The sequence below is a fragment of the Danio rerio genome, chromosome 3 (assembly GCF_049306965.1).
Source record: "Danio rerio strain Tuebingen ecotype United States chromosome 3, GRCz12tu, whole genome shotgun sequence".
Lineage (NCBI taxonomy): Eukaryota > Metazoa > Chordata > Actinopteri > Cypriniformes > Danionidae > Danio > Danio rerio.
In genome coordinates this window covers 11,101,014-11,123,040 of record NC_133178.1, presented here as the reverse complement: position 1 = coordinate 11,123,040, position 22,027 = coordinate 11,101,014, and the positions used below count along the sequence as shown (strand labels likewise).

General features: G+C 33.6%; 2 protein-coding genes across 6 annotated transcripts in view; both read right to left on the bottom strand.

Moving 5' to 3' along the window:
• ccnf (cyclin F) overlaps positions 1-22,027 on the bottom strand; it is a 146,722-nt gene that overhangs the window by 80,449 nt on the left and 44,246 nt on the right. The window lies entirely within an intron of this gene.
• The window catches only part of abca3b (ATP-binding cassette, sub-family A (ABC1), member 3b), a 114,082-nt gene that overhangs the window by 84,038 nt on the left and 8,017 nt on the right, over positions 1-22,027 (bottom strand). For all 5 annotated transcript variants that reach the window (XR_012400861.1, XM_021473111.3, XM_021473114.3 and 2 more), the window contains exons 3-4: positions 17,144-17,399; positions 8,032-8,159 (exon numbers count right to left, since the gene is read on the bottom strand). Coding sequence is in view for 4 of the 5 variants with exons in the window: in XM_021473111.3 (XP_021328786.1) it covers positions 8,032-8,159; positions 17,144-17,399 (384 nt within the window). In the remaining variant the exon portion in view is untranslated. The remainder of the gene's footprint in view (positions 1-8,031; positions 8,160-17,143; positions 17,400-22,027) is intronic.

Below are 22,027 nucleotides of genomic sequence, written 5' to 3'. Positions count from 1 at the left end.
GAGGGCATTTGTTGATCGAGCACTAATGGGCTGATTCCTCCAGCTAGATTCAGATGCACTTTCCACTTCTGCAGAAAATAGGCTATTTTGTCCTCTGATGTTCAGAAAAAGAACATTTCCTTCAAGACACTTGAACGGTAATCATCATAAAGTGGCCACCTCGCACAAAATCGGACTACTTGCTGCATTTCATAGGAAAATAAAAAGTAAGGGATTGAGTTTACATTTGAAAACTTCACTGAAGATGCATTGTTTTTGTTTTAAAAAACATTTTCTTATAAATCTCATTATAGGTATGTAAAAAAGCCAAAACAATGATACAAATAAAGTTTACTTTATAATATTTTTAATCTAGAATTTAATTATTATATGTTATATATTAAATATTTTATCATATGTTTGCACCGTTAATGAGAATTTGAAAAGTAAATGTGATCAATTTTATGATAATTTTGGTGCAATGTAAAAAAGCTGCATTTTCCTTAAAAATTGCACAAAATGTTCGCTAATATTAATAATAATATTGTTGTTTTTTATTAATTTTACATTTTTGTTTTGTTTTACTTTTATATTATTTTTTACATAATTATCATAAACACTGATTTTGTTTTATTAAAATTTTACCATATCTTATGTTGAACTACATGAAATGGCATTGACGCAAAACAATATATTTATTATATTATATTATATTATATTATATTATATTATATTATATTATATTATATTATAATAATGTATTTACAAAATAAATAAAAAATAACAATAAATTGTAATTGCAATATTATGTATTTATTTTATCATACCATTTATAGTTAGATTTATATATATATGTGTATATATATGTATATATATATATATATATATATATATATATATATATATATATATATATATATATATATATATACACACACACACACATATATATATATATATATATATATATATATATATATATATATATATATATATATATATATATATACATATATATAAATATACATATATATATACATATACATATATATATACATATATATATATATACATATATATATATACATATACATATATATATATACATATATATATATATATATATATATATATACATATATATATATATATATATATATATATATATATATATATATATATATATCAGAGGTGTGGACTCGAGTCATGTGACTTGGACTCGAGTCAGACTCGAGTCATGAATTTGATGACTTTAGACTCGACTTGACAAAATATAAAAAGACTTGCAACTCGACTTGGACTTGAACATAAATGACTTGGACTTTGACTAGGACTTGCCCCTATTGACTTGTAAAGACTTGCTGCTTCCCATGAAAAGCCCAACGATAAAAAAGTATGTTGACATAGACCGCTCTCTCTCTCTCTCCGTTTATGTGTGCGTGTGTGTGACAGCATGCGCGCGCGCGCGTGTGTGTGAGCATGCGCGCTTTCGGCATGACGTCCAATCAAAGCACGGTAGATTGTTTTGATTCGACAGTATCCAACGTGACTACTATGAGGCGCGGGAGTGGACAAAAGTCAAGCGAACGCAGAGAGAATTTGAATTTGAACTTGAGATCGAGCCAATACTCGCGTGCCAATACACTCTCTCTCTCTCTCTCTCTCTCTCTCTCTCTCTCTCTCTCTCTCTCACATACAACATACACCTCTCTCTCTCTCTCTCTCTCTCTCTCTCTCTCTCTCTCTCTCTCGTGCATTCAGTCTCTGCGTTCGCTTGACTTTTGTTTACGATGGCGTCTCATACCTTTAGTGATTTTGCTCTCACGGATCCTGTTAAACTGACCCTTCGCTAAGCCACGCCCAAAAACCGCCACCCACCAATCGCGGCTTACCAATCGTAGCTACGGGCAGGGGCTCTGTCAAGCTTTCGAGCGAGGGAAACAAGCCAAATCGTTGCGCAATTGGATTGTGAAAATCTGACACCCGCTATCCTAAAAGTTTGGACTGGGTGATGGGATTTTTTCCCTTTTCAAAACCAAAGCCCAAGAGGAGAAATGCCAGCGTGGATCAAGCTGTGTGAGGGGCGGTAAAGGAGTTAACAGCTAAGTTGGTTTTGTTTTCGATATTCACATTCAGTGATAGGTGGCAATAACTCACACTCCTCTTATCCTAAACAGATCTAAACTGTGTTTCTTATAAAAAAAAAAAACAAAAAAAAACAAAGCAGGTTATGCTTCCCAGCGGTCTTTTTCTTTTTTTTCCCACTCGATATTATGAGCCAGGGCTCGACAATAAGGACTGCCCGATGGCCCGGGGCCAGCGTGCGAGACACTCGGGCCAGTGAACAAAATGTTACTGGCTCGATCGGGCCATTGCTGCCTTTTTGCCTGCCAGATCGAGCCAGAGCTGCGTGCTGCGACTGTCTGTCAATTGTGTGCAAATACAATCTTACGGTGCTTTCACACATAGACGTTTGTTTCGGAATCTGTCTCGTTTCACCCGTTAGCGCGTTTTTTTAGCATATATCCAGCAGTTGCGCTCGCTTCCGCGCCAAATCAATCAGTCCAAGATCGCCTGAATGAGACGCGGTCTCTGTCCTATTGAGCGTATAGATTGTAGCGAGAAAACAAAACAATGCAACGAACTAACGACCCAGGCTATATCACAGTGTATCATGATCGTGTAATAGCCATATATACGGCTATATGAAGAGAGAATGATGAGCTGGGCCAGATGTCATTCTTACCGGTAAATGCGAAAGTGAAAGCATGCTGAAATATTACCGAGAGCTGTTTATCCAGCCTGATCTCGGTTTATCCGTCAGGAAAATTGACCGAAATTACTATCTGTTAATTTTTCCATATTTTAATCGTATAAAATGTTGTATTAGGCCTGTTGTTTTGTTCATTTCCGCACTGACAGCTCGAAAGAAAGATTTACATTGATCTGATGCAGTATCGGTTCATCTGCTATGTCTCTCTATAATTTAAGCCTAAAATACAGAATTATAGTCAACGTTTCTTTAATAGATTGATTAATTCAATTGATCGATTTCTACAAAACCTGACAATTGAAATGAGGCTCTGTATATATGAGAAAGTCTGACCTCGATTTGTATTCGGTGACGATGTCTGTGGGTTGTTAAATTAAAGTGCACATTTTCACTTATAAAATATTCTATACACAATACACAAAAGTTTGGGGTCAGTGTGATTAAATATGTTAAAATAAGCTTCTTCTGCTCACCAAGGCTGCAATTATTTCATCATAAATACAAATTGTGAAATGTTGCACTTTAAAATAACTGTTCAAAAGTAGTTTATCATTTAATTTATTCATTTATTCCAGTGATTTTAAAGATGAGATTTCAGCTTCAGTACTCCAGTCACATGATCCTTCAGAAATCACTAATATTAATTATTATTATATTTATTAATGGTAAAAGTTATAAAATCAATAATGTCTGGAGTAACTATTTTATTTGAAACTAAATACAATAACAAAGCAGTTATTTAAAATTTTAATAAATATTTAACAATTACACCTTTTTTACATTTATAAATATAGCCTTGATGAACTGAATAGTTTTCCTTAAACATTTTAAAAATTACCCTAAATATATATACAGATTTATTAGCCCCCTTTTGTTTTTTGTTTTTTCTTTTTAAAATATTTCCTAAATGATGTTTAACAAAGCAAAGAAATGTTGATATTTTGTCTGATAATATTTTTTCCTCTGAACAAAATCTTATTTGTTTTATTTTGGCTAGAATAAAAACATTTTTTAAACCATTTTAAGGTAAAATTTATTAGCCTCTTAAGCTAATTGTTTTTCAGACTGTCTACAGAACAAACCATCATTATACAATAACTAGCCTAATTACCCTAACCTGCCTAGTTAACCTAATTACCCTAGTTAAGCCTTTAAATGTCACTTTAAGCTGTATAGAAGTGTCTTGAAGAATATCTAGTAAAATATTATTTACAGTCATCATGACAAAGATAAAATAAATCAGTTATTAGAGATGAGGTATTAAAACTATTATGTTTAGAAATGTGCTGAAAAAATCTGTTCTCTGTTAAATAGAAATTGGGGAAAAAAATAAACAGGGGTGCTAATAATTTAGGGGAACTAATAATTCTGAAATCAACTGTGTGTGTGTGTGTGTGTGTATACACACACACACACACGCACATTCAAATAGCGATTAACTTCTTTTTTTTTTTTTTTGGTGGGGCCAGTGAAAATTTGGGCAGGGCAAGTAAAAATCAGAACCACTGGCCCGATCGGGCCAGTAGAAAAAATCCTTAGCGTTGAACCCTGTGAGCACTGCTTAGTTTAAACCCTCGCTATTGTAATGCATATAAATACATACACTAATATTTGCTGGTAGGAAAAATCTATTTGTTCACTTCTTTTCTTCCACTTAACTGCAAATTTGAATAAAAACTGGATAAAGAGCACACAAACATGCTGACAGTAATAGGTACTGTACACTGTTATGGGTCAATGATGCTAATATTCGGCACAAATCCATCAGTTTCTTAGGTTATTAGATTATTTTATACTTTCACCTCTCCTGCTGTGCATGAACTATGCTGTTGAATGTTCAGCGTATGAGGTGGCTAGGCTAACCTTGCTTCAATTTTGATAAAATTATTCTCTAATCAGTTGCTATTATGTTGTGAATATACCCCTGTAATGTATACTGCAGTCCTCTTTTGTCTGGCTTTCTCAGATATCTCACCTGTTTGCCAAAAATGACTAATTAAATCCTTGGGAATGTCTGACACCAGCGCATACACACTGTAATAGATGTGCCAGGCATGAAAGCTTGACAGGTGTAGTAGCAACAGTAACTAAGGAGGGCGAGGCTTAGCGAAGGGTTATTCCAAGAATGTTGATATGGTTTCTTTCTTGCTTTACTATTTATTAACAATACACAAAAAACTAAAAGGTTAAGGTAAATTCTTTAATAAATTCTAGTGTTTTTGAGTATTATACTTGTTGTATACTTGTATTATAATTATGTTTTAGGCTAGTATTATTTACGACTTGTTAATTAATGCTTCATAATACAGTAGTATTACCAATAGTGAACAGATAAAATAATACAAAGTGTAGTTTTACTACAGTAAAGTGTAGGGATTTGTAGTATAAAATACCCTATATTGTAAAATAATACAGCACTGGGTAATTTGTTTATATTACACTTGTGTTACCATAGCAACTATAGTATTTCCACAACTGATCAATTGAAGTTCTTTACTGTAGTAGGCTACTGTTCAAAACACAGTACATGCCAATATGCGTGTTCAGGGGCCCTGTGGAACAGCTTTCCTCAAAATGAAGAGGATGACATGGAAAATGTCCTCCACAATCTCATCAGCAAAGTGGAAGCCAGCAGACATTAGTTTACTTTATTTTAGCTGCCATGATAAAATGAGATTGATAGTGAGATTACAGTAGACTATAATACCTTTTCAAGTGTTTCCTTATTTTTATCACAGTTACATTTCTGCTTGCATTAGTTTTTGTTTAAATGCTTTTAAAATAAAATGTATTCTTTACATCCAACATCTATTCCAGGGGTGCCTTATAGTGGTGTAAACCCCTTTACAAGGGGTGTTACCCCTGTGTAAACTCTAGCCACCCCTGTGGCCAACCCGATATGATTTTGCTGTTGACATTATTTATTTAAATTTACTTACATAAATGCAATACAATGCAATATTTCAATAAATAAATAGCCACTAAAAAATTATTGTGGATTGATTGGTGCCACTGACGTAGCTGGCCTCTTCTGGCCCCCCTTAAGCAAATTTTCAGGGGGGCACCACTGGTCTATTCTCTGTCTTTAAGTGTTTGAAACTGAAAATATCTCATCATATAAAACAACCAAAAATGTTATGGTTTATTAGATTAAACATTTAATATGTAAGTCTATTTTAGTATTTTGGTTATTGTTATTAAACAGTGCAGCAATATGAATCATATCAAAAAGCATGAAAGGAAGAGGGAACACGACACAAATTGTGAGTTTGCATATAATCTCTGAGAGCGCTCAAGAAAATTTGTGTGTGAGCAGTGCATATTTGAGAGCGAGAGAAAATTTGAGAACTCGCAATCAGTTTTGTCCACAAACAGAGGAAATCCGTGCACGAGCATCACACAAGGTAGAGAGCAAAGCTCTTCAACGCTATGTGAAGAAAACAACTTTATTGTTTGTATGAAGTAGCCTACTTCATTAACAATATGTGCTACCATTTTACATTGCTGCAAGACAGATTTGCAGCAATATCTTTTTAGCACACACGAGATTCAATTGACAAAATTCCAATTTCACTCAATTTAACTTTGCAGCATATACAGGAGTTGGTCTACTGCTACCACACTGAGGTTATGTAATTTTGGTTAATCACAAGTTGATCACCGAAGACATAACATAGCACAACTAAACTTAATGAATTAGACAGCAGGAGACCTGCAATTTCTGTGTGATGAGGCAAAATGGAGTCTTTTTTTGGTGGAACTCGTTCTTGTGCATTATGCTGTGGAGACGAGACGCAGCACTGTTCAGTACTTTTTCAGAAAATTGCATTTGTATTTTTATATATCTGAGCAATGTTCTTTAATAAAAAAAGGTTTGTTTAATTAATACAGATCTTACAACCATACCTAATCTGTATATATTTTATTTTTCTGTTAAAAAGACTCGAAAAGACTCGAAAATCAAACTGCAGGACTTTGGACTTGACTTGAGACTTGTTGCCTTTGACTCGGGACTTGACTCGGGACTTGCCTGTCTTGACTCGGGACTTGACTCGGGACTTGAGGGCAATGAATTGAGACTTACTTGTGACTTGCCAAACAATGACTTGGTCCCACCTCTGATATATATACATATATATATATATATATATATATATATATATATATATATATATATATATATATATATATATATATATATATATATATATATATATACATATACATATATATATATATATATATATATATATATATATATATATATATACACACACATATATACACACATATATACACACATATATATATATATATATATATATATATATATATATATATATATATATATATATATATATATATATATAACAATAATAATAATAATTATTATTATTAATGTATTTGCAAAATAAATAAACATAGTAATAAATTATAATTTTATGTATTTATCTAACATTGCATTATATTATTTATAGTTAGAGTTATATTATATTATTTATAGTTATAATGACATATAAATAATAATAATAATAGCAATAATAATAATAATAATAGTTAATGTATTTACAAAATAAATATAAATAATAATAAATAAAACTATAATTAAATGTATTTATATTATATTATATTATATTATATTATATTATATTATATTATATTATATTATATAAAGTTATATATATATAATGGGCGACGCAGTGGTGCAGTAGGTAGTGCCGTCACCTCACAGCAAGAAGGTCGCTGGTTTAAGCCTCGGCTGGGTCATTTGGCTTTTCTGTGTGGAGTTTGCATGTTCTCCCTGCATTCGTGTGGGTTTCCTCCGGGTGCTCTGATTTACCCCACAGTCCAAAGCCATGCGGTACAAGTGAATTGGGTAAGGTAAATCTTCAGTAGTGTATGAGTGTGTGTGTGTGTGTGTGTGTGTGTGAATGTTTCCCAGAGATGGGTTGCGCCTGGAAGGGCATCCGCATTGTGTAAAAACGTGCTGGTTTTTACCTGATTATTAAAGGGACAAAATAAAAAACATTCAAATAAATTAATAATAAAAAATTATACAACTATTTATATAATACTATGTTTATATATAAATATTCGAATTATTTCTATAGTTTGATGTATTTTTTACTTGATGCTTAAGTGAAATAGAAGGCTATTTCATTGTGTCATTCATCCACACAGCGACTGAAACTGTTCAGCATGCAGGCACTGGACTGGTCTTGATACACAGGAAGATGGTGATGGTGACAATATAAGCTGACAAGAAAATTGCAGCTCACCTGCAGAGGAAGCGGCTCATCATCGTGACTGAATGGATGTTCAAACACAATGGCTGCCAAAATCTTGCCTGACTCTGGATCAGTTTTCACGAACTCCTCAAACTGCTCCTCCGTTTCAAAGCCACGAACTGTATAAAAAAACAAGATGAAGACACAGTATTAGAGACACATAGTTTACAACAACAACACACACAAACTGATGTTAATGATATAGTAAATCATGTTCATGAGACCACGATGCATTTTTAGTGTGAACTGTGCATCACGACAAACATGTTTTTCAGACAAATGTAAATTGTTCCTATAGGCAATCAATTCAATGCGCAGAAAGTTTGAGGGTTACTCATAAAAATAGATGAATCAATGGGAAATGTGATCATGTGACCTGCGTGGACACTGGCTCACCGTTTGACCTTTAAAGTAATTGATTTTAAGATTCGTCAGCCTACTGTAAGCATATGTTAATGACATCACCATCGGGAAAATAATGTTAAAAGCCAGATCTAATGAGACTCCAAGGCAAAGCTGGGGATTCAGCCAAAACAGGACTAGGATTCGCCAACTAAATTAAATTAAACACACACAGGCTTGCGGGTTCATTTCATTCTATGCCATTATTTTATTATTTAAAACATTTAAAATCATTTGAGTCAACTTGTCACTTTAAGGCAATGGTTTTCATTACTAACCAATATCATCAGCATAGCAGTAAAAGCTCCATGTTTTTAAATAACATTAACAAGCAGCATCATATATGTTGAAAACAGAAGCGGGCCTGAGACAGAGCCTTGTGGCACGCCGTACTATTCTGCTGTTAATCTAGGTGACTCTCTGTTTTTAAATAAATAAATAAATAACAGTACTGTTCAGACAGGTAGGGTTTAAAACTTAACCTTATGTTAACGCTTGACCCTGAACCCCAGAATAATTCTGTAGCCAATCTACGAACATGTCAAATATTGTGTCAAATGCGACACTAAGATCAGCTAAATCCAACTAAACAGTATACAGTAGTTACAGTATATGCCAATGGATTATTTTTGAACAAAAGAATTACAATAAAAATTTATTTAAATGAAAGAGTGTACAGTTGAAGTCAGAATTATGAGCCTCTCCTCCCCCTCCCCCCTTTATTTGTTTACCCAATTTCTGTTTAACGGAGAGCAGATTTTTTTCAACACATTTCTAAACATAATAGTTTTAATAACTCATTTCTAATAACTGATTTATTTTATATTTGCCATGATAACAGTAAATAATAGTTGATTAGACATTTTAAGTGACATTTAAAGGCTTAACTAGGCAGGTTAGGGTAATTAGGCTATTATATAACGATGGTTTGTTAAGTAGAATATCAAAAATATGTAGCTTAAAGGGGCTAATAATTTTGACCTTAAAATTGTGTTTAAAAATTTTTAAACTGCTTTTATTCATGCTGAAATAAAACAAATAAGACTTTCTCCAGAAGAAAAAAATATTATCAGACATACTGTGTAAATGTCCTGCTCTGTTAAACATCATTTGGGAAATATAAAAAAAATAATAATAATCAAAAAGGGGGCAAATAATTCTGACTTTAACTGTATATTTAGTGTAATCTTTAAAAAAAAACATATTTTGTGTGTGTATTTAGGGACATTTTGTTTTAAAATATAAACTCAAAAGACTACCACTACACCTATTTTTGACTGAATCACATATTGTACATTTGTATTGTATAGTACAAATGAAAGAGCAAAATAAGAATTTGAAAATTAAACTGCTTTGAATAGCGTGAGGGTGAATGACCTGACCGTTTTCATTTCTGGGTCAAATGTTCGTCTAGCATGTAACTGAATAACCTCAGGTAATTGTGCTGCATTTGTCTCCATAAAACAGGAGTTGTTGGTCGAGCCGGTGAAACGGGTTCAGAGAGGATAGCAAGTGTCTGTCCTGGTCTGATCTCCTGCATATGGAGAATCAGCAAAAAAAAAAAACACACACACTCAACCAGGAAGTATCTGAGCCAATGTAAACACAGCAGAGAGCAAAATTGATACTTGGTTCACTCCTGAAATGCATTTTCGTCAATCTGATCACAAGTGGATGATGCTAAAAACAGATGTAAATGGAATTTAAAACATTTGAACATCTCCGTATTCAACCTCTTCCAGCGGTTAAAAATGTTAAGAACTCATTAGATCAGATTGCTTTCAAAAAGTAAATGCTCATTAGGTCAAATGTGTTCAAACTGTATTGGGTGGCAATGCAAAATTTTAAATAAAAACTCCTTAATTTTCAAAAACGTTTTAATGTTCACTTGAGGTGGTTTTAGACCTGTGCAAAAAAGGGTACATGCGAATATTAGGAGATTGAAATACATTTTTGTTAGTATATTCGTCAACTATTTTCGTGAATGGATATAAAATTACAATCAACTTCAGAAATCCCTTAATTTGCAAAAACATTTTTGAGTTCGCTCGAGGTGGTTTTAGACTAGTGCGAAAAAAAAGTTTATACAAATATTGGGAGATGGAGACATATTTTCTTATTTGTCAAGCATTTTTGTGGATGGATATAACGTCAAAATTACAATCAATTTTAGAAATCCCTTAAATTGCAAAAACATTTTTACGTTCACTAAAGGGGGTTTTAGACTTGCGCAAAAAAGGGTTATGCAAATATTGGAAGATGGAAAGACATTTTCGTTAGTAGATATTTGTGATCATCATCATCATAGTAGATCATTTTTGTGAATGAATATAACGTGAAAATTACAATAAACTTTAGAAATGCCTTACTTTACAAACACATTTTATGCTTGTTTGAGGTGGTTTTAGACTTTTGCGAAAAAGATTTATGTTTTTTATTAGTATATTCATCAACTATTTTTTGTGAATTGATATAATATCAAAATGACAATTTTGTTTTACATTTGATCCCAAATATCAAAAAAAAAAAAAATCAGAAATGCTTTAATTTTAGTTTAAAAGCACAGTATTTAATTTCTGCCACTAGAGGGTGCGCATTCACAACAAACAAAGATGTATTTTGATGAAGGAGTGGCCAAGTTTGGAATCATACTGTAGGAGTTGTAGTCTTTATTAAATCCTATGGCACAACTGCAGAAATCATGTTGATGGATGAAAGTATTCAACCCTTATTATCATGATAATATGAAGCAAAGCAGGGCTGAACGCTTTTGAAGAGAATTGAGAATGTTAAAACAATTGCTAACGAGAGACAAGTGTGACAGCACAAAAACAGCAGAGCTTTTATTATGCCGCAAACCACCATTTCCATTCCTTCGGGTCTTTCTGCAGTCTAATAAGACAGACAACATATTGCAGCATCTTCAATTTTTTTCTGTTTTCTTTAAAGCCAAATCGGAAATCGAGGGTGCATGACATCATTAGCATGGAATTTGAACATTCTTCGATAATGCAAGTTAATAAGTCAACAAAATATATAGCACTGATTGTTCAAGTGATTTTTGGATATTTAAATTTTTTAAAAAGTACATATTGTGTATGAATTATTCTATGGTGTTACCTTGAAATGTTGCATATAATAACATACATAGTGCGACTCACTAAAATGAATGTGAATAACCTCTGACTCGCTTAATTATGCTCAAGGCATCACTTTTAAAACATCCATCTATACACGAGCCACTACTTAAAGCTCTATAACATCAGGCCCAATGCATCTATGCCTGAAACATTGTCTTTTCAGCTTTCACACCTTGTCCAAATCACAGACTTCCATGACATTAGCGCAGCTGATACTCATACTCTCTTAATTCGGTAGGGTTGGCTCTGTGAGTCAGATGTGAACATTACACAGCACTTTAACCCCATCAACGCTTCTCATTTCACAGTCAAAGTGGAGGAATAAGACTCTGGATCGCTTCTCGCCAAAGGAGTGTTCATTATGTGACTCACCATCTGTAATTTACTTGCCCCTGCAGTCCTTTAAGGCGCTCTTAAACACAAGCGCCACGATATGTCAAGAGCGGGACAGAAGGTAAAATCAGGTTTCTGGTGGGGTCAAACTTATGTATTTGTGCACAAATCTCAAGATTTATTCATTTTATTTGATCTTTGTGCTGCATTTGACACTCTAGATCACAATATATTTATGGATGGACTTGATCTTAATGTTGTTTTTGACTTAATATATAACAACATATTCACAGATCGGTTACATAATAATGCTGGGATTCAGGGTCAGCATTAAGATAAGGTTTAAATTCTACCTGTCTGAACAATGCAATTATTTATCAATTTAAAGGTGCCATGCACTGCAATAGTTTAATAAGGTAAATTGTTTTCTAATATCTACATAGTAGGTTTATGGCTTCGGTAGGTTAAAAAAAAATCTCCAGAAACGGTTTTATAAGCTTATTTATTACTCCATATAATATCCCTAGAATCAAAAGGTCTATAATTGACCTAGGTTTGGGACCATAACCCCGAGAGGGGGGTAGAAATCAGGGGCTGTGCGATTTACTTCCTGAAGGAAGTTAAAAATTGGGGGGGGAGTGGGGGGTAATTAGAGCTGTAAAGCTTAACTTTTCGATTTTAGGTGAAAAATCGATTCTGTTGGAGACATCTAATAGATTAACAGGTACTGAAAAAGTCCACAGAGGGGGGTGATCACCAGAATGGGGAAGTCCCAGAGTAAAATGAGAAAATATGATACACCTGTGTTTTTGGAATATGTAAAAACTGTCTTTACGCTGTTTTCATCTGTTTTTCTATTATTTGTTTCTATTTTATCTATACTTGTCTCTTCTATTCCTGTTTATGTCAAACACTTTGAACTACCACTGTGTATTAAATGTGCTATATAAATAAACCTGCCTTGCCTTTTTAAGAATTACCGCAGTTTGGAAAAGTCAAGGTTTTAAAACCGCCAACATTTGCTGTTATATTGTTCCTACGGTATATAAAAGTTTGTTTTTGGGGGGAGGAGGGGGGGGGGGGGTTAACGACAATTTTATAAAGCTTATAGGGCAACAATATCACCAGCAGAAAAAGACCCTCCACATCAAAAGCTAATGTTACAAAATATTTTAAATGTTTTTATAATAAAATATATTATAATGCTTGATGGGGGGAAAAAAAATAGTTTTCTTTACCCAGACATTTAAAACGAACATATATTACAGAAGTAATTACAATACTGTGATACCGTTATCCATGGTTATAATACGGTCACAGTCTTATACCGACCCATGCCTAAATTGACCATATATGGATTATGTCATGATTATTAATATATATACGTGTACAGCATTTGTTTGTTTGTTTGTTTGTTTAGTTGTTTATTTTTAAGGAGTTTTCACATTTATTGATAGGACAGTAATATGTACATACAGTAAAGTGTGGGGAGCAGATAGGGGATAGATCAGCAAAGGACCTCGAGCCAGAAGTCAAACATGGGTCGCAGTGAGCACCTTGGTGCTATGTGTCGACGCACTAACCACTAGGCCGACATTGCCTATTTTTAAGCTGTAATGGCAAAGAAAACTTGTCTTGTGCAGTCGTGGCCCAGTAACACATCTGTGGTTGTGTTTTCAAAATAAAATTCCCATATACTTAGTAAGTTAAAAATAAGCCAATGGAGATAAACTATCATTATTTTTTTTTTCCTAGAAAACATTATTGCTTACAAAACACAGCCTGAGGCGCGCATATTAATGATCTCAGAAATACACAAGTCTGGGTTCTCTTGATGACGTCAGGTCTGGATGAACGACCTAAAGTAGTCATACATGCAAATGGGAGCATGGAACGTCAGTCTTTTCACAGTTTGTTTTGTCTTCTGATGGGCTCGTTGTCCACCAGGGTTTTACACTCATGGAATTTATATAATAACGAGTAAACAATGATCCATGGAATGTCCATTTCCATATACTGATCTCTTATTATTCTACTATACCTTGTTACACCTGTAAGCCAGGTGTTAAGTCAAAATAACCTAAGGTAAGTGTGTTATCAATAAAAGAGAGAGGAGCGTATGACTAGACCTGTCACAATAATCAATATATAGACTTAATCGCACAATACATGGCCATGACCTCAATCATTTTTGGTGATGTAATATACTATATCGGCCATACATAAAAACCAATTGTAGCAATATTTTAGTTTATTGCACAACATCTCTATCTCTATTGGAGGTGTCAATTTCAGTATGGTTGAAAAACAATATAGTATTCACTATAAATTACTATAGTATATTTTCATGTGGTTGTCTGACAACTGAAAATAGATATAGCAGATATTACAGTCTCTGTACATTTTTTACCTTGCACTTTTGTGTTTACATTTGTTATTATTTATTTAGCATAGGCGTTTTCACATTGTGATTCCAGTGCCTCTTTATTAAACTATTAAAATGACTATAATTATATTAAATATTCTGATGAATAATAAAAAAAAATGTGTTCTTTGGATGAGTACTAGTATTGCGATGCTGTTGTAATGTCATTCTGGCATTATATAATGATGAGTGGCATAAAATAGTCTTCAAATGACAGTAATTTTGTTTATCGCAATATATTTTGGTGCAATAAATCGTGCAACAAAAAATAGATATCATGACAGACCAATGTATGACCAGTACTTCTCTCCTTTTTTTATTTACACGGGACAGAGATATTACTCACTGAATAAAACTAAACTGTATATTGAAGCTTGTGGAAAATAATTAATATGTAGGCGAATATATTGTTGCTTCATCCATAATAGCCAAAGACCTGGATGATTTATTAGACAGCGACTTCATATTCATATTTCATATGCTACAAAAACAGCCTTCTTCCACATTAAAAACACTGCCAAGTAACTGAATATCTGAAAAGCTAGTTCATGTGTTTATGACCCCCAGACTGCACTGCTTTAATGCTCTAACAGCTGGTTGTCTGTTATCTTCAATAAACAAGCTGCAGTTGTTTACAGAATGCAGCTGCTGGAGTTATCATTGGGTCAAGAAAATATCAATCACCACAATTTTGCTTCTTTTCTCTGGCTCCCTATTAAGCTCCGTATTTATTATAAAATACTGCTATAACCACAAAACTCTAACATGTGTAGCTCCTGTGTACGTAACCAGGCTTTAATCACACTATATTCCTTTACAGTCTTTAATGTCGCAAAAAAAGTCCCTACAAGGAGAAAGAGTGTTTTTACATTTGGCTATAAAGTGCTGAAACTGCCTTCCTGAAAATGTTAAGCGTTCAGATACACGTCCAGACAAAAATCTAGATCAGAAAACAATCTTCTTAGCTTTCACTTAATGCGTCTCATGATTTTGTAAATATGTATTTTTGTTTGAAATGGTATAAATAGCAGCGACGCTCAGTTTTCTACATTTGCTTTTGGTTTCGACCTCAGGAAAGCCATCCTCAATAGATGTGCTATAGCAATAAAAATATGTGACAGATATTGCACTCATGAGACACAATTTCAATGTAATAAAATACTGTTGGAATTTCCCTTATTCCTTCAACTTATTGCTACTGATTTAACATTTGAAGTTTCTGTGTTTTTACGGAGTTGGGTTGCAGCTGGAAGGGCATCCACTGTGTAAAACATATGCTGGATAAGTTGGGGTTTCATTCCGCTGTGGTGACCCCTGGTTAATAAAGGGACTAAGCCAAAAAGAAAATGAATGAATGAGGCTGGGAAAAACCCAAATTTAAAACGTCATGCTATTTACAGATTTTCTATGACTGTGGAAATTGGAGGAGGTAATTTAGTATGCTTTTATATATTTTTTATTGTGCACTGAAGCAGAAAATAAGCAAAACAAACCACAAAACAAAATACACAAAACATAAACAAGAAAAATTAAACAAAACACAAAAAACTAAACAAAACTAAAAACACAAATAAAATAAAAATCTAAAACAAAAAACACAAAGAACACAAAACATAAACAACAAACAGAAACAACTTAACGGCTAAACAAAACAACAAAACAAAACGAAAACCACAAAACAAAAGTAACAACAAAACAAATCACTCATCAAAACAAAACACAAGAACCACAAAACAAAAAAAGTAACTAAACAAAAAACACAAATCGAATCTGAACGAAATCCAAAACAAAACTCAACACAAAAACAAAAACACAAATCAAAACAAAACACATAACATAAACAACAAAACAGAAAAAAATAAACAAAACAGAACACAAAAACACTAAAAAAAACAAAACCCAAAATACTAAACAAAACAGATAACAAAACACAATCAGCACAAAATTCAAAACAAAACAAAAAACCCAAAACAAAACAACACAAAAACAAGAATCAAAACAACACACAAAACATAAACAAAAAAATACAAAAAAAATAACAAAACAACACATAAACACGAATCAAAACAAAACCCAAAAGACGAAACGAAACAAATAACAAAACACAATCAGCACAAAATTCAAAACAAAACAAAAAACCCAAAACAAAACAACACGAACAACACACAAAACATAAAAAAAAAAAAAATACAAAAAAATAACAAAACAACATATAAACACTAATCAAAAACAAAACAAACACTAATCAAAATTAAAACAAAAAAAAAAAACACAAAAAACTAAACTAAAAAAAAAAAAAAAAAAACTAACCAAAGACAAACAACAACACAAAAACTCTAATCAAAAACAAAACAAAACAAAAAACTAAACTAAACAAAAAACATTCATTCATTCATTTTCTTTTTGGCTTAGTCCCTTTATTAATCAGGGGTCGCCACAGCGGTATGAACCGCCAAGCATATTATCCACCATATGTTCTATGCAGTTTATTCAGTTCACCTATAGTGCATGTCTTTATAGAGTGGGGGAAACCAGAGCACCCAGAAGAAACCCACGCCAACACAAACACCCGCCATTAATGCCAACTGGCCCAGACTCGAACCCGTGACCTTCTTGCTGTGAGGAAACAGCGCTAAACACTGAGCCACCGTGCCATCCATACATGTTAGAAACTATTTCTATATTTTATATTTCCTTCATAAATACAGATGTGAGCATGTGATTACAGAACAACACAAACCAAACCGGTGTCTGAGCATCAGCCCTAACACACTTACTACATTTTTACAAACATGCTTCTTACCGTTTTTGATGCATGATTGCAGGTTCTGCTGGACGTCCTGTGCGATCTGCTGCACCACGCTGGCATTTGCGGGCACGTATGCCAGCTGCAGCTGCTGGTAGCACAGCAGTGGCGGCAGGCCGTTCAGAGGGAAGCTCTGGTAGTGTGTGGCATTCGGGTAGTTGGTGAAAGACACTTTCTGCCGCAGGACGATCAGGATGGCGGAGAAGAGCAGCGGCAGAGCGATTTCCACCAGTGTGACCAGGATCTGACGCTTCTGAAGACCACATGGAAAAACACAAGCTCAGTGAGGGAACACGGAGGGGTACATATGCATGTTTGAAGACCAGGACATGGGGCAATGATTTTTAGATATGTGAAGACGGATGGGTAACTGCATTGTGCTGTATAAAATGAAGTAAAATTCCATGCTTTTTTAATATGATTTTAAGTGTCTCATGAGTTTATATTTCAAATTTGATTAAGATAGAAGACACTCTGGCCTTTATTATCCATCATCTAGAGTTTATAATGTTCAAAATGAAAAAAAAAGGTTATAGATGCTTAAGTAACGTAAAAAATATTGCACCACACTAAACATTTTATTATTTCCTAAAAAAAAATGTGAAATCAGTCCTGGAGCAACACAGAAAAGTAATAGATCAAAAGCCACACATTTCCTGAATATGTGTTTTGGATTTGATGCCAATATCATGCAAAATGAAATTTCTAGAATTATTTTTCTGAGATAATGACTTGTAATTTTCTCCCTCTCCTTGTTTGTAGAGAACAGTCAGGTGACCACACAAGTGTTTTAGTCTTTTCACATACCACTTATTTTTAATTGTAAAATAATAGACAGAAAGGCATAGTATGAATGATTTATTAGAGCACAAGAAGTACATGGTTTCCATAGCACTTTGCTGTATCTATTGTTTATCGTTATAATTTTATTGCGTATAAAATTAAATTAAAAATGAAAAGAACATAAAATATAATATTTCTAAACATTTTCACTTTGTGGCAAGTTTGCAGTCAAAATATACTAAAAGAAGAAGAAGAAGAAGAAGAAGAAGAAGAAGAAGAAGAAGAACTATTATTATTACAATTATTATAATTACAATTATTATAATACTAAATATTGTTGTTGTTATTATTATTATTACTATTATTATTACTACTACTACTACTACTTATAATAATAATAAGAAGAATAATAAGAATAAGAATAAGAAGAAGAAGAAGAAGAAGAAGAAGAAGAAGAAGAAGAAGAAGAAGAACTATTATTATTACAATTATTATAATTACAATTTTTATAATAATACTAAATATTGTTGTTGTTATTATTATTACTATTATTATTATTACTATTATTATTACTACTACTACTACTTATTATTATTATTTTTATTATTTTTATTATTTTTATTATTTTTATTATTTTTATTATTATTATTATTATAAGAAGAAGAAGAACTATTATTATTACAATTATTATAATTACAATTATTATGATACTAAATATTGTTGTTGTTATTATTATTACTATTAAACAAACACTAGTCAAAAATAAAACAAAAAGAAGAAGAAGAAGAAGAAGAAGAACTATTATTATTACAATTATTATAATAATACTAAATATTGTTGTTATTATTATTACTATTATTATTATTACTATTATTACTACTACTACTACTACTACTACAATTATTATAATAATACTAATAATACAGATTATTATTATTATTTTATTTTTATTATGATTATTATTCCCTGATTTCTTCCTGGTCAATGTTTCTTTTTTTATGGTTTATATCAGTAATTCGCACAGAGGGGTCGCAGGACAATGAGAGAGGGGGGGGGGGGGAGGGGGGGGGGTTTCGCCTAGTGAACCGGGCTCAGGCCCACCTCTTCCAACCGGGCCAGGGCCGGCCAAGTGAACCGTGCTTGAGCCCGATTCAACGCACTCGCACTTCTCAAACGATCCGGGAAACGGGCCTGGGCACGGTACGGATGGCATAGAATGAGTAGGCCCTAAGAGTACATAGTCTATTTCAGTTCCTCAAAATAGCAACGCGCCAGCAATGCGCCTTAACACTCGTGTTCCAGACCGGAATATCCATGAGTCCACAAAGTGGCGCAATTGCATTTGCTATATAAACAAAGTGGCGGAAAACGGGAAAATTAGTCTCGCGCCTTATTGCGACAGGTATATGATAGGGCCCTGTATCTTCATTGTGTTCATGTTGTAATTCTACTGAAGAATCTATAACATTTCTTTTATCATTGCTCATTCTCCAAGTCTTTTTTGGTCAGAAGTTACCACTTTGATTTATTCATGCTGTAACAAAATTATAGAAATGACAAAAATATTCTTTTTTTGTTTTAGATTTTCATTCTGAAGACTGAATTGTTGAACGTTCTGTACTATTGCTTTGTCTTAGGGTAATCTTCACCTTCGTGAAGCCAGAAGCTATCATTGTAAACCAAATGTCAGTATGTTTTCAAATTGCTCTTTACAACTTAAGAATAGGTCAAAATTTTGCTTTTTTTTTCTAACATTTTGACACACATATATAACACACAAACATCTGTTAATTAACAGGTTCCGTATTTAGTTAAAGTGTTTACTGTTTATTTACAGTTGTGAATTACATTATAGGATGTTGATCTCTGCTCTGTCGACTCTTGATGTTGAAAATTCAACTCTAAAGTATAACAAAGTGACTTTTATTGACATTTCAGTAGTTTAAAAGAATATAATGTATGAGAAATAATATAGAGGGAGAAACAAGTCTGTAAAATAACAGAACATGTACTGGCAGTTTATTACAAGGTTTTTGTGACGTAATACACAACACCAACCTAGACAATATATTGCTTTAAACTTTTAAACTTTTCAAGGTTAAAAATTGTTTGAAGAAAGATCAACATCCCATAACGTGATTCAAAAGCATAAATAAACATTAGGGCTGCACGATACTACGATTTTTTTTCTGCGATATATAAATTAAGATATGAATACAATTTCGACAGATGACTTGAATAGCTCTATCTGGAATGAAATCATTAACTTTGATTGGAATAATCGTGCAGAGGAGTGAATCAATGAAATTGCAAGTGTAAATAAATAATATAGAACAAAGATAAGAGTGAAATAAGTAGTCAGATATTCAGGTACAGTAATATGATACGATATTATCATCAGGGGCGGACTGGCCATCTGGCAATTCTGGCAAATCCCAGAAGGGCCGGACCATTTTTTAAATGTGGACCGGTCAGTTTTTTTTTTTGTTTTTTTTTATATGTATTGTTTTTACATGCAGGCAGCTTTTATCTCTTGCAAGATGTGAATATTATGATGATGATGATGACGATGATGATGATAATGGTAGTAATATTAACAAATGTTAAGCATTGGCCCAATAGGCAACGACCGTATTGTTTTGAGATGGACCATCCCAATCATAGGTAATTCGGACGTAATCAAAATCTGGCAAGAATGTCAAACAAAGCTACAAACAAGCTAGTTGTCAGGGATGGACCATAAAAAAGGAAAGACAGTGCCAAAAAGCTCAGAGAAAGCAAAAAAAAAAAAAAAAAAAACGCTGCGAAATGCATAAAACTAAATGTAGGGGTGTCACGATTTCAATTTCAATTATCGAATCAAAAAATAGAATCTTCGATGCTGCCACGCCCCCATGTCAGCTTGGCTTGCCAAGCGGGAAAAAAAACAGGCTTGAAGTGCTTGTTAAACTGCAGAAGCAGGAGACCCGTCAACAGAACTTAAACCCTCTCCTCTTTCAATGAAGTCGCCGGTGTGGAAGCATTTTGGATTTCCAGTGAGTTATGTTGACAACGTTCGTGTTGTCGACAAAAAAAAACACAGTTTTGCAAGCTCTGCTATGTACGTATTACGTACGGTTCGTCCGATAGACAACACCGGCATCGCGATCCTCCGCCCGCCCCCGTTGCAAATCCGCTCGCGAAAAGTACACACTCAGGCCCTGTTTACACTGTCTTTGTTTTTAAATGGCATTTTAGAACGATAACGATTTGACATCCACAGAGGCGTGTAGCATTTCTGAGCAGCCCTCCTTCCTCACTACCTCTGAAAATACACATCACGTGACCACACAGACACAGACGCGCACACAGCCATGCGCTCGAGACAGCAGGTCCAGGCAGTCAGAGGACTGCTTCAATCTTTCACTCAATTGTACTTAGTCATTTTAGCGAACACCTCAGATACTGTTGGCTGGTTCCTGTTGGTTGTGCGTCTTTTTTACCGACGCCATTATAAAGACACAGATCACTGCCTATTCACGAGTCCCGCAGAAAAAGTGATTGACAGGTGGTAATTATGTGCGTATCTTGCCTTTATTCATTTACTGTATGATTTGTGTATGGGTAAAACAAAGACCATGCAGGTCAGGTAGTTTAAACTGTAGGCTACGAATAATTAATTGGTCATTAATTAATTAATTATTCATAATCGAAAATCAAATCGAGCCTTTAGAATCGAAAATGTAATCGAATCGAGGATTTGGAGGATCGTGACACCCTTAATTAAATGAAATAGTCTCGAAAGGGGGCAGCGCAGTGGTCAGTTGGTGTTTCTGTGTGTAGTTTGCATGTTCGCATAGGTTTCCTCCTGGTTTCCCTCACAAGTCCAAACACACGTGCTTTAGGTGAATTGGGTTGGCTTAATTGTCCGAAGTGCATGTTTGTGAATGTGTGTGCATAGAGGTTTCCAAGTGATGGGTTGCAGCTTGGAGGGCATCCACTGCGCAAAACATGTGCTCGATAAGTTGGTGGTTCATTCCGCTGTAACGACCCCAGATTAACAAAGGGACTAAGCCGAAAAGAAAATGAATGAATGAAATGATTGCATATATAAATTTG